The 19,736-nt window shown below is 45.9% G+C and overlaps 1 protein-coding gene across 1 annotated transcript in view; it reads right to left on the bottom strand.

Moving 5' to 3' along the window:
• Positions 1-19,736, bottom strand: part of LOC126466081 (uncharacterized) — a 309,668-nt gene that overhangs the window by 42,512 nt on the left and 247,420 nt on the right. Inside the window, exons 14-16 of the mRNA XM_050096360.1 lie at positions 16,040-16,221; positions 10,854-11,055; positions 4,673-4,880 (exon numbers count right to left, since the gene is read on the bottom strand). Coding sequence (XP_049952317.1) covers positions 4,673-4,880; positions 10,854-11,055; positions 16,040-16,221 — 592 coding nt within the window. The remainder of the gene's footprint in view (positions 1-4,672; positions 4,881-10,853; positions 11,056-16,039; positions 16,222-19,736) is intronic.

The following is a 19,736-nucleotide window of genomic DNA, read 5'->3' as shown; positions in this document are numbered from 1 at the left end:
TGAACAAATAAAGCGAGTTGGGTCTCACACGATCGCTGTTTCCGGAATCCATGTTGATTCCTACATAGTAGATTCTGGGTTTCCAAAAACAACACGATACTCGAGCAAAAAACATGTTCTAAAATTCTACAACAGATCGACGTCAGAGATATATGTCTATAGTTTTGCGCATCTGCTCGACGACCCTTCTTGAAGACTGGGACTACCTGTGCTCTTTTCCAATCATTTGGAACCATCCGTTCCTCTAGAGACTTGCGGTACACGGCTGTTAGAAGGGGGGCAAGTTCTTTCGCGTACTCTGTGTAGAATCGAATTGGTATGCCGTCCAGGCCATTGAGCAATGAGAGTGCCAAATCGGAAGAAATGGCTTTCATAGAAGAAGGCAGGTAGCATACACACGTAAGCAGTTAACTCTCACCTAACGATCCTTGCCTACGATCTGCATACAGAGAAGCAGTCAACCCTGACATTGTGATGTGCCTCTGTATTGTCTGCAGCACGCTGAATACCGATATACACTGAAGAGTCAAAGAAACTGGTACTCCTGCCTAATATCGTATTGGGCTCCCGCGAGCACGCAGAAGTGCCGCAACACAAAGTGGCACGGACTCAACTAATATCTGAAGTAGTCCTGCAAGGTTGTCCATAAATCTGAAAGAGTACGACGGCGTAGTGATCTCTTCTGAACAGCACGTTGATACGCATCCCAGATATGCTCAATAATGTTCATGTCTGGGGAGTTTGGTGGCCATCGAAAGTGTTTAAACTCAAAAGAGTGTTCCTGGAACCACTCTGCGTCAGTTTTGGACGTGTGGCGTGTAGCATTGTCCTGCTGGAATTGCCAAAGTCCGTGGTAATGCACAACGGACATGGAAGGATGCAGGTAATCAGACACGATGCTTATGTACGTGTCGCCTGTCAGAGTCGTATCTAGACGTATCAGGGATCCCATATCAATTGCACAAGCCCCACACCGTTACAGAACTTCCACCAACTTGAACAGACCCCTGCTGATATGCATGGTCCACGGATTCAAGAGATTGTCTCAATACCCGTACACGTCCATCCGCTCTATACAATTTGAAACGAGACTCGTCCGACCAGGCAACTTGCTTCCAGTCGTCAATAGTCCGATGTCGGTGTTGACGGGCCCAGCCGAGGCGTAAAGCTTTGTGTCGTGCAGTCATCAAGGGTGCACGATTGGGCCTTATGCTCAGAAAGCCCATATCGATGATGTTTCGTTGAATGGATCCGCACTCTGACACTTGTCGATGGCCCAGAATTCAAATCTGCGGAAGGATTGCACTTCTGTCACGTTGAACGATTTTCTTCAGTCGTCGTTGGTACCTTTCTTGCGGGATCTTTTTCCGGCCGCAGCGATGTCAGAGATTTGATGTTTTACCGGATTCCTGATGTGGTCGTTCGAGCTGCTTGGGATTAGCCGAGCGGTCTAAGGCTCTGCAGACAAGGACTGTGCGGCTGGTCCCGGCGGAGGTTCGAGTCCTCCCTTGGGCATGTGTGTGTGTGTGTGTGTGTGTGTGTGTGTGTGTGTGTGTGTGTGTGTGTCCTTAGGATAATTTAGGTTAAATAGAGTGTAAGCTTAGGGACTGATGACCTTAGCAGTTAAGTCCCATAAGATTTCACACACACTTCGTGGTCGTTCGAGAAAATCCCTACTTCGTCTCTACTTCGGAGATGCTGTGTCCAATAGCTCGTGCGACGACTATAACACCACGTCCAAACTCACTTAAATCTTGATAACCTGCCATTGTAGCAGCAGTAACCGATGTAACACCTGCGCCGTACGCTTGTTTTACGTAGGCGTTTGCCGGCCGAAGTGGCCGTGCGGTTAAAGACGCTGCAGTCTGGAACCGCAAGACCGCTACGGTCGCAGGTTCGAATCCTGCCTCGGGCATGGATGTTTGTGATGTCCTTAGGTTAGTTAGGTTTAACTAGTTCTAAGTTCTAGGGGACTAATGACCTCAGCAGTTGAGTCCCATAGTGCTCAGAACCATTTGAACCATTTTTGAACGTATACGTTGCCTTCGGCAGCGCCTTGTTCTGCCTGTTTACATATCTCTGTATTTGAATATGGACGCCTAAATCAGTTTATTTGGCGCTTCAGTGTATATATGCACTGGATATCTCTCCTGAGAGTATTCTAGGTGCTTCAGTCGGGAACCGCGTTGCTGCTACGGTCGCAGGTCCGAATCCTGTCTCGGGCATGGATGTGTGTGATGTCCTTAGGTTAGTTAGGTTTAAATAGTTCTAAGTCTAGGGGACTGATGACCTCGGATGTTAAGTCCCATAGTACTTAGAGCCATTTGAACTTGTGGTGTCACCGCCAGACACCACACTTGCTAGGTGGTAGCTTAAATCGGCCGCGGTCCATTTCTACATCTACATCTACATCTACATCCATACTCCGCAAGCCACCTGACGGTGGCGTGTCGCCACTGTGTGATCGCAGACGGAGCGCCACCACAAGGCAGGTCTCGAGATACGGGATAGCACTCGCCCAGTTGTACGACGACATTGCTAGCGACAATACGGACGAAGCCTTCCTCTCATTTGCCGAGAGACAGTTAGAATAGCCTTCTGCTAAGTCCATGGCTACGACCTAGCAAGGCGCCATTAGCCTTACCTACTTTGAGAGTTATCGTATAAATGTCTCAAGAAGAACGTTGTAAACCAACAAAGATTAAAAGTTAAGTATAAAGCAGCTACGTACTTTTCTTGCTACCATTCAATAGTTATCTTGTTCCAGACTTGACGCCAGTCGGCGTGTGTGTACGCGTGCCTTTCGGCTCCCTTCTCAATGTGGCGTAGCTAGCTTGTTACGCCACAACAGAACTATTTTGATCCTAAGAGTATTCCATATCTCTGATGTTTCGGCCGATACCAATAATTTCGTGTTTGCAGTGTACATATCGAATCGGCGCAAACTAATACAGCTTACCACTTTAATTTGACGCCCAGTGTCAAGGGAAAATTTCAGTTGGTTTCAATTTACACACAAAATTACAAATGTTGTGTGCGTATTCGATATAGCAGTCCGAAATTAGTCGATTGTAGTTTCCATTTCCTACATATGTGTAACAAGAACAGTGGAACACAAAGAGCTTGCGGGATCTCATGTTCTCCTCTGCCCAGTGCTGCTTGTTGCCACCATGCAGCAGCACTACTCACTCGCTGCTCTAGCGATAGTTATTCTTCGTTTTTTCTTACTGTGCCAGTTGATACATAATGCTAAACAGAGTATCGGTATAGGGGAGCTCCTAATGGCGTAAACAGTGACGCCACTGAGCAGTGGCTGACTGGAAGATACTGATTTGGAGTGATGGATCACACGATACGCTGTGGAAGTCCGATGGAAGGCACTGAGTTTGGTGAATGTCTGAAGATCGTTACATGCCATCACGTGTGGAGCCAACAGCAGTGTAAGGAGGAGGTGGTGTTAGAGTATCGAGGTGTTTTTGGGTTTCGTGTGTGGTCCATTATTGAGGTTAAGAAAACATGCTGCTAGATATGAACACATTTTACAGCACTATGTATTACATACGGTAGAGAAACAGTTTGGAGACGATGTTCGTTTAATCTTCGTTGATCCACAATGGATCGTTGGACGACGGCTGGCATGAACTTCTTGATGCAATAATTTACCAACAGCCGTATGATTTGTAGAAGTTGATTTTACTTTATGAACTTCTATGTGCTACCAGTTTCGGCATTACATTGATGCCATCTTCAGGCCCCACACGTCATAGTCGTAAAATCGCTATGCACGGAAAGAGCCATATAACTGTATCTGTGAATCAATTGTCCTGCAACAGCTCTTGGTGGCCAGGCGATACAGTGATTTTACGACTATGACGAGTGGGGCCTGAAGATGGCATCAATGTAATGCCGAAACTGGTAGCACATAGAAGTTCATAGAATAAATTTCTACGATACATACGGCTGTTGGTAAATTATTGCATCCAGATGTTCGTTTATGTCAACTTCACAATGGATTCTGTCATATAGCAGCAGATGTGAGGCAACGGTCTGCGGACTGCCACATTCAGTCCCAAACTGAACGCCTTTATGAAGATCTAAAACGGGGACCTCGCTAGAGACCCTAGCGTTCAACAACTGTTTTCGGCTCTGCCGGCCGGAGTGGCCGAGCGGTTCTAGGAGCTTCAGTTTGCAACCGCGCGACCGATACAGTCACAGTTTCGAATCCTGCCTCGGGCATGGATGTGTGTGATGTCCTTAGGTTAGTTAGGTTTAAGTAGTTCTAAGTTGTAGGGGACTCATGACCTCCATAGTGCTCAGAGCCATTTGAACCATTTGTTTTCGGCTCTTGAGGAAGAATGATCAGTCATTCCTCAACAGATATTCAGATACGCCTCCGAAAATGGCCCCAGAAGAGTTCAAGGCTTCATGAGGACACATCCTATATTAATGACCTCTAATAGGTGTCTGTATACCGACAGTGAAAAGACTAAAATTGTGACTGATCCGATAGGCTTTGCACTCCAACTACATATCCCCTACTTGGGTGGGGGTGAGTGTGAGTAACCATGTGTGCCTGGTCCTTGCCGCACTTACAAGTGAAAAGCAACATAGAGTATTGGTGCTTGAGGTAGATAAGCTGAGAATAGACCTTTGTCCTGAGGGAGACGCCTACCTGCGCTGGTGGAGTTGTCCCACTGGTAGGGGGTCCGCTCGTAGTCGCGCTCCTCGCTGGTCTGGAAGTCCCTGTAGTCCTCCATGCCGATCTCTTCTCCGTTGTAGGAGACGGCGGTGCCGGGCAGCAGCGTCAGCAGCATGTTCATGCCGTCCACCAGGTCCACGCCCACACGCGACGCCACGCGAGACTTGTCGTGGTTGCCGGCCTGTGGTGGGCACGCCGGTGAAACGAACTGTTCACTCTAGAGCTGATCTTTCACGCCGCAGCGGTGTGTGCGCGATTTTGTTTAAAACTGCATGATGGATGGGAAATCGAACCCAGAACTTCTGCAATGTGTTTTATTCCATAAGCGCTACATCTACATCTACATGATTACTCTGCAATTCTTACTTAAGTGCTTGGCAGAGGGTTCATCGAACCACAATCATACTATCTCTCTACCATTCCACTCCCGAACAGCGCACAGGAAAAACGAACACCTAAACCTTTCTGTTAGAGCTCTGATTTCCCTTATTTTATTGTGATGATCATTCCTACCTATGTAGGTTGGGCTCAATAAAATATTTTCGCATTCGGAAGAGAAAGTTGGTGACCGAAATTTCGTAAATACACTCCTGGAAATTGAAATAAGAACACCGTGAATTCATTGTCCCATGAAGGGGAAACTTTATTGACACATTCCTGGGGTCAGATACATCACATGATCACACTGACAGAACCACAGGCACATAGACACAGGCAACAGAGCATGCACAATGTCGGCACTAGTACAGTGTATATCCACCTTTCGCAGCAATGCAGGCTGCTATTCTCCCATGGAGACGATCGTAGAGATGCTGGATGTAGTCCTGTGGAACGGCTTGCCATGCCATTTCCACCTGGCGCCTCAGTTGGACCAGCGTTCGTGCTGGACGTGCAGACCGCGTGAGACGACGCTTCATCCAGTCCCAAACATGCTCAATGGGGGACAGATCCGGAGATCTTGCTGGCCAGGGTAGTTGACTTACACCTTCTAGAGCACGTTGGGTGGCACGGGATACATGCGGACGTGCATTGTCCTGTTGGAACAGCAAGTTCCCTTGCCGGTCTAGGAATGGTAGAACGATGGGTTCGATGACGGTTTGGATGTACCGTGCACTATTCAGTGTCCCCTCGACGATCACCAGTGGTGTACGGGCAGTGTAGGAGATCGCTCCCCACACCATGATGCCGGGTGTTGGCCCTGTGTGCCTCGGTCGTATGCAGTCCTGATTGTGGCGCTCACCTGCACGGCGCCAAACACGCATACGACCATCATTGGCACCAAGGCAGAAGCGACTCTCATCGCTGAAGACGACACGTCTCCATTCGTCCCTCCATTCACGCCTGTCGCGACACCACTGGAGGCGGGCTGCACGATGTTGGGGCGTGAGCGGAAGACGGCCTAACGGTGTGCGGGACCGTAGCCCAGCTTCATGGAGACGGTTGCGAATGGTCCTCGCCGATACCCCAGGAGCAACAGTGTCCCTAATTTGCTGGGAAGTGGCGGTGCGGTCCCCTACGGCACTGCGTAGGATCCTACGGTCTTGGCGTGCATCCGTGCGTCGCTGCGGTCCGGTCCCAGGTCGACGGGCACGTGCACCTTCCGCCGACCACTGGCGACAACATCGATGTACTGTGGAGACCTCACGCCCCACGTGTTGAGCAATTCGGCGGTACGTCCACCCGGCCTCCCGCACGCCCACTACACGCCCTCGCTCAAAGTCCGTCAACTGCACATACGGTTCACGTCCACGCTGTCGCGGCATGCTACCAGTGTTAAAGACTGCGATGGAGCTCCGTATGCCACGGCAAACTGGCTGACACTGACGGCGGCGGTGCACAAATGCTGCGCAGCTAGCGCCATTCGACGGCCAACACCGCGGTTCCTGGTGTGTCCGCTGTGCCGTGCGTGTGATCATTGCTTGTACAGCCCTCTCGCAGTGTCCGGAGCAAGTATGGTGGGTCTGACACACCGGTGTCAATGTGTTCTTTTTTCCATTTCCAGGAGTGTAGATCTCGCCGCGACGAAAAACGTCTTTGCTTTAATGACCTCCATCCCAACTCGCGTATCATATCTGCCACACTCTTTCCGCTATTACGTGGTAATACAAAACGACCTGCCCTTTTTTGCACCCTTTCGATGTCCTCCGTCAATCCCACCTGGTAAGGATCCCACACCGCGCAGCAATATTCTAACAGAGGACGAACGAGTGTAACGAGTGTAGTGTAAGCTGTCTCTTTAGTGGACTTGTTGCATCTTCTAAGTGTCCTGACAATGAAATGCAACCTTTGGCTCACCTTCCTCACAATATTATCTATGTGGTCTTTCCAACTGAAGTTGTTCGTAATTTTAACACCCAGCTACTTAGTTGAATTGACAGCCTTGAGAATTGTACTATTTATCGAGTAATCGAATTCCAACGGATTTATTTTGGAACTCATATGGATCACCTCATACTTTTCGTTATTTAGCGTCAACTGCCACGTGCCACACCATACAGCAATCTTTTCTAAATCGCTTTGCAACTGATACTGGTCTTCGGATGACCTTACTAGATGGTAAATTACAGCATCATCTGCGAACAACCTAAGAGAACTGCTCAGATTGTCACCCAGGTCATTTATATAGATCAGGAACAGCAGAGGTCCCAGGACGCTTCCCTGGGGAACACCGGATACAGTTTTAGTCGATGATTTGCCGTCTATTACTAAGAACTGCGACCTTCCTGACGCTCTATCCATCTGAGCCACCGAGGAAACAGACGATAGTGCGACTGCAGGGACTTTCTCGCGCACGCCTTCCGCAAGACTCACATTTTCACCTTGTATGTCCACACTCCCGTAAGTGGTGCAGGAAAACTTCTTTGAAATTTAGAAGGTAAGAGAGATGCACTGACCGAAGTAAATCTATCAGAGCAGGTCGTTAGTCGTGCCTGGATAGCTCAGCCGATAACAGCATTTGCCCGCGAAATGGAAAGGTGCTGCCTTAGAGTCCCAATACGGCACATAGTTTTAAACTAACACGAAGCTTCATTCCAGTCTTTCATTCACTAATAATTTTCCATGACTCCTTTATGATTGGTATTGTAAAATGGGGTGAATAGAAGCAATGGTTAAATAGAAACAAAAGTTCAAAAATTTCTTTAGTGTCTTTTCAGAACATAAATGGGAATGTCATTAAAAGATCTGTTTGTCTAGCTTTGGCAGTGAAACAAAGTAACAGGAGAATATGAATTTCAAAGTTGGTGACCCTCTCACGTGGTGTACTGTTTATGACAAACATAGGAAGAAATTAGAATTAAAGCAATACCGTCAGCTGCTCGCGGGCGTTGATATATATCAACGGGGACAGGTGAAGATGTGTGCCCCGAAAGGGACTCGAACCCGGGATCTCTTGCTTACATTGCAGACGCTCTATCCATCTGAGCCATCGAGGGCATAAACGACAGTGCGACTGCAGGAAATATCTCGCGCACGCCTCCCGCAAGACTTACCTTCTCACCTTGTATGTCCACACACTTCATTCGTAGTGTCCCACCCCAACACACTCATTACTCGTGGAAGAAGTTGTTACCAAGTCCCGTAAGAGTTCGGGGAATATGTGTGCATCCGCACAGAAGAAGAAGGTCATGGCCGATATTGCAAGAACTATATACTTATATGGATATGGTGTCTGTTCTTTCGGACATGTCCGAAAGAACAGAAACCATATCCATATAAGTATAACATCAGAAGAGTAATCGTCTGTGTCTCTTCAGGGGAAGACCAAGAATTTGATGAAAATGAAGAACCACCTGGCACTGTTCACAACTAAGGACATTAGGCTGTGATTGAAGTATATCAGAAAAGCAATCAGTCATTTGGATAGTAAACACTAAAATCTGTTATTTTGAAGGCAAAGGTAATGCTGAAAAAAGAAAGAAAAACGAGACCGATTAAACACGTTAACTGACAGATTCTCATTTTTTTAGTAAAGGAAATGTTGTTTGAAAGCTCTTCGTTTCTTCTGTGGATACGATTTGTAGGTTCAAAGACATCATTCTCAAACATCATGTCAGTGGCTTAAGGTATTAACAAGCAAATCAAGTTCATTAAATTGATGTTACAATAAAATAATTATATTTATCAATCTTTATTTGGAAAACAGGATAAAAAGCCATCATTCATGCAATATTTTTATTTTTTGTACCGAATAAATCTTTTTTGAACCGGATAAATTTTCTGTCTTTTTGGCATGTTCCTATTCACCCCAAAGGCTAAAAAATATAAAAAATAATTGTATTGCCACAGGTGTTCTATTCGTGCCCATGAGGGGAGTATATATTTTTTATGCTATAAAGGCACGAGCTAGGTTTCAAATCTAATTATAAATTTAGAGTTAGGTGCAAGACCTATAACCACAATTTTGACTCTCATATTTCTTTTTAAAATTATCAGTTTCTTTTTTTAAAGTTAAAAACTGTTTCTGTTCACCCCATTTTACGGTAAGATACAGAGCAGTGGGGCGAGTCACATTGTACATTATCAAGAAGAACCAGCCTCAGAAGGCTGTTTCTATGAAGCATGCCAACAACTATTTAAAAAAAACCAAAAACTTAACTTCGCCCGAACTGACCATGAAGTCCCAACTGTACCGACCGGCCGCTGTGTCATCTTGAGCTCACAGGCGTTATTGCATGCGGGTATGGCGGAGCATGCGGCCACCACCTCGTTCTCCCGGCCATATGTCAGTTTCCGAGACCGGAGCCCCTACTTCTCAGTCAAGTAGCTCCTCAGTTGGCCTCACAAGGGCTGAGTGCACCCAGCTTGCCAACAGCGCTCGGCAGACCGGATGGTCACCCATCCAAGTGCTTACCCAGGCCGACAGCGCTTAACTTCGGTGAGCTGACGGGAACATGTGTTACCACTGCCGCAAGGCTGTATGTTAACAATTAATAGTAGTTAGTAATTTCGTGTGGCTCAGTGGCCGGATTTAAGACTTCCACTTCGGCAACTTGTGTGTCCCTAGGAAAGGGGCATACATTTATCCGAATGCCGAATACCGCGTCGTTCCTGGGGATTGCTCAAATGGTTGAGAGGTGAAGATTACGGTAAAGGCAGATTGAAAATTTTTGTGGTCCGCCTGGGATTCGATCTCGTGACCTGTCAGTTTCCAGTAACGCGTTTGACGAATAGCCACCAGGCCCGACGAAAATTAATTATTATCGCCGATACTCCACTTAGCTGATATTTATGAGGATAACTATTAGAATACATTATACATGATTTTGTAAAACAGGAGAAAAGTACCAATATGAAAAAAGGCAACGTTGCTCTTCTTTTTATACTAAACTATTGTTTTTATCTAATACTTCAGACAAAGCAAATGTGTAGCTGTACAAAGACCACTTATGATGACTTGAATACGGGGATGAAGTACAGGGATGCTTACATAATAAAAACACGAAAAAAGACGCTTAATTTTTAAAACACAATTTTTCTCCAACATTTTAAGTGTGAAAACGAGTCAAGGGTTCACAATACAAAAAATACACGTTAGTACTAGAGAGACGATATTATAAAATCTGTCAAAAAGTGTGACGTAAGATTAGATCATATAACTGAAGAGCAGTTCTTATAGAACTGTTTTTGCTACTTGTAAAAGGAAAATCCCTATCTAGAGCAAGTTCATTATTATTATTTTCATTACTAGTTTCGGTATTCTGAACAGATGATCTGCGGATGTGAAACTACTGCTGCAAATGATAGTTTGTCTGAAAGAATAACGTTACGTTACATCCTAACCTTTTATTTCTTAGGTATGAAGATGGCGTGTCCAAATGCTTAAATCGGTAACCAAAATAGTGAATATATTGATCAAGAAAATATTTTGTTTCATTAAATTTGAGCTGGTTATATGACAAAGGAATTGTACAGCAAAAGTTGTAGGGAAGTACATGAAGATGAAGGCGAAAACAGAAAAGTTACCTAGAAATACAAATAAAGTGAGCCACTGACAAGAAATAAATTTCTCATTGCTGAAAACGAAGAACTGGAATGAAGCAAGAAGATGAAATACAATAGCTACTAGAAGCAATATTAACGATATTACATGTCTTAGTCTAGATGGCACGAAATGGCAACACAGCAGAGACATATTGGAGATTATGGACATTACCACCCAGTTGCTCCAGAGATTTAGCCTCTTAGCACCGTCGATCCAGACATCGATTGTGTTCTTGACGTCAGAGGCAGAGTTCTGGGCCTCCACGTAGACAAGCTGGAAGTTGAAAGAGAAGTGCGCTCCAGGGTTGGTGGCATTCCCGTAATATCCTGCGATCTCGTCCATCGACCCGTAGCACTCCGTCACCATCACCGCCCTGCAGACAGAATTACCTTCTGCATTGTTCTCAGAGGCATACCCCTTGCTGAAACAATTGTGTCACATTTTCGTGTACGAGGTAGAACTGGCTCAAACTAGAAGAAAAGTTCCTGTAATGATATGGCCAGAAACCACTATCTGTTCGAATGTGGAGCAGTCTGTCCTCTCATTCCAATTTGCTTGTTACATAGAAGTAGACGCTATTGACAGTGCTGTATATAGTTACTACGCAATCTGTCACACACTTTAATCCTTCTCCGCAGTGAATCGCGCATCAATTGAAATACACCTGGCTCATCTAGGATTGTGTCACATGAATTGGTCACACGCTCCTCTAAAGTCTGCACATTTTCGATGGACTATAGCCGGGATTCCAATGTTTCATGTCCGATGATCGTAAGGTCATACTACTGGATCCGCTCGACCATCCCATTGTCCACGTAACGTTGCGGTGACGTACCGTCGCACGACCTATAGAGAACCGGGGCATGCCCGTCGTGCACAAATCACAGTTACTGTCTTTCTGCAAGGGTCACTTACTCCAATACCGCTGGTAATTCGTCGTGTAGCGAACTGCAACTGTAAGACAGCCTACTCCACAGAATACTAAACTTTGCTCGCCACAAGTAAAACTGCCCGCATCTCAACAGCTATCGGTTTCCGGACATACAATTATAAGAACTTTTCTTCTCAGTCTCCATTCGATCAGGCCTCGGAAGACCCAACGGGGCCGACCGACCGCCGTATAATCCTGAGTCGACATGCTTCATTGGATGCGGATATGGAGGGGCAAGCCGTCACCACACTTCTCTCTCGGCCATTATCTCAATCATGTTGCTCCCCAACTGGCCTCTCAAGGCCTAAGAGAACCCCGCTTGCCAACAGCGCTCGGTCATTCATCCAAGTGCTAGCCAAGCGCGGCAACACTTAATATTGGTGAACTGGCGGGAACTGGTGTTACCAATGCAGTCTTCAAATCCAGTTTCCACCAGTACTGTACCCTGTGACACCTTTTTGAACACACTGTACCGGAGGGCTGAAATAAAACAGGCCCGAAAGAGCGTTATCGGAATTTCTTAGTAACATATGTCGAAGTACGCCTAAACAACTCAGAATACTTAGTTGGCTTTGATGTGGTATCCCTATTTACAAGGGTCCTACTCGAAGTCTCCATCAATGACCGTCAATGAATTTCAAGTGGACGTCACAGACTTACTGCGGTATACTCTTACCTCAAACTATTTCGCGTTTAGCAAAGAAGTTTCTAGAATGGACTGATGGGATCGACATGGGAAGCCCTCATTCTTCCATGGCGGTCAATTATTTTTATAGGCGATTTTGAGAAAAGAGTCGTGGAATCAACAGCAGTTAAAGCTATTGCTTTTTGGGCTACGCTGATGACACTTTCAAAATGAAAAGGACAGAATAGTGGAGTTTCTGCCCCATCTCAACGTCATTCATAAGAATATCTCGTTTATCATGCAAATAGAAGAGGTGTTTGTTTCTTGTTCTTGGCTGTCTTAGTCAAACGGAAGAATGATGGCTTTCTGGGTCAATCATTTTAGCATAATCCTATTAACATGTATTTATACTGACAGTATTCGAGATGCCAACACACTTCACAAACCCTGGGTGGGCTTAAGCCACTTGCACAAAGGATACATACATACTCAGTTTCTGAGAGTTCGTCTACGGCTTTCGCACATCAAAGAGCAGTCTTCAGGTAAAGTGGATAGTGCACCTGACAAATGAACAAGGCATTATTACCCATCAAAATCTAGAATCTGACTAACATGATAGTATGACAGCAAAATCCACAACTTTTCTTCTGGGAGTTGGCAACATTTGTAGGCAGGATCCTCCGGAAATTTCAAATTAAAGATGTTCTCGGATCGATGAAGAAAATTTAGTGTTGTGGAAGGCTGGATAACACAAAATTCCTTGTCTGTGTGGTATACATTATACAGGCCAGACCTCACGTACAATGGAGGTACCCAGCGTAGAACACCAATGCTGCAGTCGCATTTTGCGACAGACGAAGTCTGACATTGCTGAACATCGTACATCATCTTCGCAAAAGTATCTGGACACCCCTGTAGCCGGCCGGAGTGGCCGAGCGGTTCTAGACTCTACAGTCTGGAACCGCGCGATCGCTACGGTCGCATGTTAGAATCCTGCCTCGGGCGTGGATGTGAGTGACATACTTAGGTTAGTTAGGTTTAAGTAGTTCTACGTTCTAGGGGACTGATGACCTCAGAAGTTAAGTCCCATAGTGCTCAGAGCCATTTGAACCATTTGAACACTCCTTTAGTATTGCGGAATCGAAATGTGGATGTCACGCGAGGCCGACCCGCTAGTATAAAAGCAGATGGGGGTAACGTGTTTCAGTAGAAAAGCAGTAACAGCAGTACTGGTAGATCAGGAGAGCTCATTGACTTCGAACGTGGACTAATAATTGGATGTAGCGTGAGTAGCAAATCCATCACGGACCTTTCAAACCTTCTAAAGCTGCGCATGCTGACTGCTGGTGATGTTGCTGTGATTTAAGATGGTGATGAATGGACAGAAACTGCAGTTACATGCATCTGACGACTTAGCTCATCCAACGATCCAGACACGGGAACTGCTGGTGAGACAACCACCACTAGAAAAACAGCAGCGCCTGGCACATTCTCCTCTGTACAGATCTGGCGGCTCGTGAATATACTACTCTACCGAACAATGATACGGGAAGGAAAAATCGTAGCTAAAACATGGCGAGTCAGGAACCATCGAGAAATGCGTAGGGTGTTGTGGACAGTCACATCGAATCAGCAGAATGAATCACTCGTGAGTTTCAAAGTGCAGCCGGCAGACCAGCTAGCGCAATGGTTGTACGAAGGGAGTCACAAAGAATAGAATACAATGATCAAGCTGCTCTTCGTAAGCCACACGTTTCTGTGACCACTGCTAACCGAGGTTTGAACTGGTGGAAGGAGCGACGCGACCGGACAAAGGACGACTGAAATAGAGTGATCCGGAGCGATGAAACATGCTATATCCTGCGGCAATCCGATGAAAGTGTTTCCATTTGCCGAATACCTGTAGAACATTACCTGCCATAACGTACTCGTATAGTGCTTGCAGTAAAGTAAGGAGTAGGTGGTGGTACGGTGTGGGGGTGCTTTTCGTGGTTTACTCTGCTTAAGAAAATGATAAAAGAAACGGGACGATATGATCACATTTTGCATAATTGTCTACTGCGTACAATAGAGAAACAGTTCGTAGACGATGACTGTTCGTATTAGAACGACAGCGCATCCTGCTGTAAAGCAACGTCTGTGAACAGTGGTTTGTGGACAATTAGTTTGACATGGACTGGCCTGTCCAGAGCCCCAATATGAAGTCGGTGGGATGAGTTACAATGTCAACGTAGCTCCAAACCTCAGCGTCCAATATCATGAGCTTTCTGGTTCCGGCTCTTGAGGAAGAATGGCCTACCATTCCTTCACAGACATTCAGACGCGTCAATGAAATGTCTCCAGCAGAGTTCAGGCCGTCATAAGAACAGTCTCCTCATTAATGTCCACTAGTTGGTGTCCGCATACTTTTGGTCAGATAGTGTATATCAGCCTCTTGGAATTCCATTATTACGCAGTCCATTGGTTTCGCATGGTGGAAAACCTTATTAACCGCACAACTGGGGAAGACTTGAAATCCTGTACTTACGGTGATTTACTCTCGGCGTAAACGACAGGGTACGACGAGCGCCACAGCGGACGGCAACCCACCAGACTGCTGGGTTTCGCATTTGCATCATCGAAGGCGCTGCTATCTGGCGGTGTGATCCGTCTTGCAACTGCGGAGAATAACTGGCGTCTATCTTCATGCAGCCGCCAATGGAGGTATTTTAGAATTTTCATTACATCCTCTTGTACTCAAACCTGTGACTATAAGTGCTGTTTGTTCTTACGTAACTTCAGTATCCCCTTTTAGTCCTCTTTGATACGAAAAATGTTATAGAATGAGTCTGACAAATTTTTTTGTGAGCAATCTCCTTCGCGGGATGGCTGAACGTTCCCAATATTTTACCAGTGTGTCGAAGACTGATATCTACGTATCGTACAACTGGTCCTATGTGATCATTCTTGTTCATATCCCTAAAAGCTGTTAACAATGTTTGAGTTAAGTACTTGTAAGTGTGACTAATAACAGACAACGGCAGAGAGAGCGGCATGCTGACCGCACACCCCTCTATACCCGCATCCAATGACGTCTACAGTCTGAGGATGACACGGTGGTCGGTCAGTACGATTAGGGTCTTCTGAGACCTATTCGGGCGTAGTTTAGTTTAGTTTCAGTTCTATCTTTCTTTCGCTTTTGCCTTTTCCCGCAGGTAGGCAGGGTCGGCATGGTTAATCGGATTTTGCAATGTTAGCGGAAGGGGTGGCCGGATGTCCTTCCTGCCGCCACCCCGTACCCCCCAGGACCCCAATTGTCTGAGACTAGTGTAATCCTTGGAATAGTACGAAAGTGTTCAAATGTCTGCGAGCCGTGTAACTGAGGCGGGACGTAGGGACCAGCCCGGTATTCACCTAGGGCGATGTGGAAAACCGCCTAAAAACACATCCGCCAGACGGATTCGATCCGGAAGCAGCGCAGTAGCGCTTTCGGCTAACCTGGCGGGTCCAGTTTGGTTTAGTTTCAGTAGCTATGACTAATAGGCTTGCAGTCATACGATAGTACTATTCTATGATTTGAGCAGTGCGCAATTTTACTTTGCACTTTTGAAAAGTGTTGTAATAACAGAATATACGCAAAAGAAGGTGAGGCACAGAGCCTGAGGAAAAATGTGAAGGACTCGGAAAGGTAGGAGCAAATGAAATAGAAATTCACAGATTGAGAGGGAATTTGGTGCTATTTCATTGAGTACAAACTCCAGCAGTTCACAAAGTCGTTGCGATTTCTTTGTTGGACTGTGCACTTGGCGTGTCCGGACTTACTCGCTGTTGATGGAGTCGAGCAGCGCCCGCCACTGCTGCACCATCTCGTACGTCTTGGGCTGGTGCTTGGTGTACTGGCCGGCCCACTCCTCGTCTGGATAACTCTCGTTCTCGAACAGGTGCGGAATTGCGTCCATCCTGAAGCCGTCCACGCCCTTATTCAGCCAGAACCTCACCACGTCCTGAAATCACACGTGCCATGATTACATTCTTCTCATCCACATCCGTTACACATACTTCACTATACAGTGCGTGGCGGCGGTAGCTTCCTACCATCATCAGCTCTTTTTGACAATAGTGACTACACGGTCGGAATATGCACTTCTGATCAATAGCGGTACGTGGCACCTAGTAGCTGTATGGGTTCTATGATACATGAGCCAGTGACTGGAAGTACCGGGTGATCAAGAAGTCAGTATAAATTTGAAAACTTAATAAACCACGGAATAATGTAGATAGAGAGGTAAAAATTGACACACATGCTTGGAATGGCATGAGGTTTTATTAGAACCAAAAAAAAACCCAAAGTTCACAAAATGTCTGACAGATGGCGCTGGACAGCAAAACGTCAGTGACTGCGCTTGACAATCGTGTATAAAAGGAGCTCTAATGCGAGAGAGAATAAGAGGCGCCAGCAGTCGCAGAATGTTGACGTTACCTGAAAAGGAGCTTTTAGTGAAGCTGTATTATCAGAATGGGGAATGTGCCAGTTCAGAGTTACGATCCTATCGCCACAGGAAGGAGATTCGAACGGGTAAAGGTCCGTTGACAAATGCAGTTGTGGCGAGAATGACTGCGAAGTTCGAAGCCACGGGTTGTTTAGACGATAGCCCCGTAGTATCCGACCGAGCACAAGGCGTAATGCTGCTGAGACAGTTCAGGAAGAAATGGAGACTGTAGCGGGTTCGTCTATGCACGGGGAAGTCAGCGCTCGTGCAGTCGCACGTCGCACCGGCATTACATACACTACTATTTGGTTGGCACTGAGGCGTACCCTCCGATGCTATCCGTACAAAATCCATCAGCATCATGAACTGTTACGTGGCGATTTAGTGAAGCGGAGGGCATTTGTGGTGTCGGCGTTTCAAAAGATGGCGGAAGATGACGATTGGTTGAGTAACGTGTTGTGAACCGAAAAAGCTCATTTCACGCTCCGAGGGTCTGTCAAAGCCCACAACTGCAGAATTTGGGCTACCGAAAATCCTAGAACTGTCGTGGAAACTCCATTGCAAGTATGGGTTGTATTTACCACATCTACCGTTATCGGGCCTGGTTTTGTAACTGCTACCGTGAAGGGTGAGAGGTACGCCGATATGTTACAGAATCGAATCATCCCCAGCCTGGATGATAAACACCTATTGGAACGTACGATGTTTATGTAGGATGCCGCTCCACCCCATATTGCTAGACGCGTGAAAGACCTCTTGCGCGCGTCATTTGGTGATGATCGTGTGCTCAGCCGCCACTTTCGTCATGCTTGGCCTCCCAGGTCCTCGGACCTCAGTCCGTGCGATTATTGGCTTTGAGGTTACCTGAAGTCGCAAGTGTATCGTGATCGACCGACGTCTCTAGGGATGCTGAAAGACAAAATCCGACGCCAATGTCTCACCATACTCCGGACTTGCTTTACAGTGCTGTTCACAACATTATTCCTCGACTACAGCTATTGTTGGCACTAGCCTGTCATTAGGAATCTTGCTTTGACGCCAATGACATCCAGTCTGCCATCATGTATACTGCACAGTATCATTAGTGGACATATTGAGCATTTCCTCTAAAGAACATCATCTTTGCTTTGTCTTACTTTGTTATGCTAATTATTGCTATTCTGATCAAATGAAGCGCCATCTGTCGGACATTTTTTGAACTTTTGCATTTTTTTGGTTCTAATAAAACCCCATGTCTGCTGCTGTTCCACGCCCACAAGAATATTGATCTTGTGAAAGTCTATCTCTTTCCCGTCTTGTTTCATCGGCGTATATCCAAGGACAAGTGACGGTGTAAATGCCTCTGTGTGCAACCTAATATCATTCTCATCTTATACTCGTGATCCCTATCCGAAACATACGATGGAGGCAGCAGAAGCGTCATAAGGTCTGCTTCTGATTCCGCTTCTCCGACTTCCCATGATTTCGCGAGAATGATGTCGCCTCTCTTCAATAGATTCCTGCTTAAGTTCGTGAGGCACATCTGTCAGTCCTTCGTATGGGCTGCACCGCTCTATCAGACTGCAAAATAAGACTTTCTGCTAAGCTTGCGAGAACACAAAGGTATCGGTAAACAGCGTTCCTAGAGATCACCTTTCTTCCAAAGACTCCCGTTTAAGTTCCGGGCGCACATCTGTCTCCCTTTCGTGTGGGCTGTACCGCTCCGTCAGACTGAAAGGTAAGATCTTCTCGTAAGCTCACCAGAACAAAAAAGGGTCGCCAAAAGCTATGATGGCCGCCATCGATAACTAGGAACGCAGCTCTATATTTGCAGTAAACATGGGGGAGCTGGCCGGTTCTAGACGCTACAGTGTGAAACCGCGCGACCGCTACTGTCGCAGGTTCTAATCCTGCCTCGGGCATGGATGTGTGTGGTGTCCTTAGGTTAGTTAGGTATAAGTAGTTCTAAGGTTTAGGGGACTGATGACCTCAGAAGTTAAGTCCCATAGTGCTCAGAGCCATTTGAACCATTTTTTTTTTTTGGGGGGGGGGGGGGGGGGAGCTGTTACGCAAATAATCAAATATTGAAAGTTACAAATGTAACAGACAACTTTCAATACGATCGTAACAGATTCTCTTCAAAAATTAATAAACCACGCTTCTTTCTAAAAACAACACCTTTAAGTAGGTTAAACATTATTTATTATTCGACAGCGCTTGTCAGTTGGGAGTTGTATGAAGGCACATCGCGGAGTACCTGAACGCAAGGATTGTGTGGAATTGGTCTTCTTTTGAAGCTGGCTTGAGTTTCTTGTTCTGTCTCGTGATTTTAACAACTACTATGTATTTGCATGGCTATTATGTTCAAAACTTCTCCGTGACAAATGTAACACTAATGATACTGTGCAGTATACATGATGGCAGACTGGATGTCATTGGCGTCAAAGCAAGATTCCTAATGACAGGCTAGTGCCAAATTCCGGCCGAATAATGAATGATTTGTGCGCAGTTTAATTTTTTTAGCGGCTTTAATCAAGTACATGGGAGCTGCGGAGAGCCACATGTCCGAAATATTCACCTCTGTGAATACCTTCTATGCCTGCCATCATGCCTGTTTCACAAGGACTCAGAACGGTGTGATAAACACCATGAAAGATGTCTCTAGAATCATGTTTCCCATTTTTTTAGAGACACTCTTTACTTTCCCATGCCCCTTCCAACAAACTTGTGTGTTCCGTTCTCCTATCCTTTTACAGATTTTACGTGAGTGCATCGTTATCCGTAATTACAGCGCATTAGAAAAGCATCTCACTCGGTGCTACGTCTTCCGTAGTTGTGTAATGCCAGTTGTGTTCTCGTCTTTCAGACAATCTTTCCTCATGATGCATCCTTCTTCCCACAATTTTCTTTTTGTTTTTCTCATTGAGGGGAAAGAATATTGACTGGCAAAAAGAATGAAGGTCGGAGAAAGAGAGCGGGAAACGAAACGAAACTTCACGGGTTGAGACGAAGTGTGATGTTTTGTAGTGATTAAAAAGTAGAATCGGATT

Source organism: Schistocerca serialis, chromosome 1 (assembly GCF_023864345.2).
Source record: "Schistocerca serialis cubense isolate TAMUIC-IGC-003099 chromosome 1, iqSchSeri2.2, whole genome shotgun sequence".
Classification (NCBI taxonomy): Eukaryota; Metazoa; Arthropoda; class Insecta; order Orthoptera; family Acrididae; genus Schistocerca; species Schistocerca serialis.
This window is presented reverse-complemented; position numbering and strand designations above follow the sequence as displayed.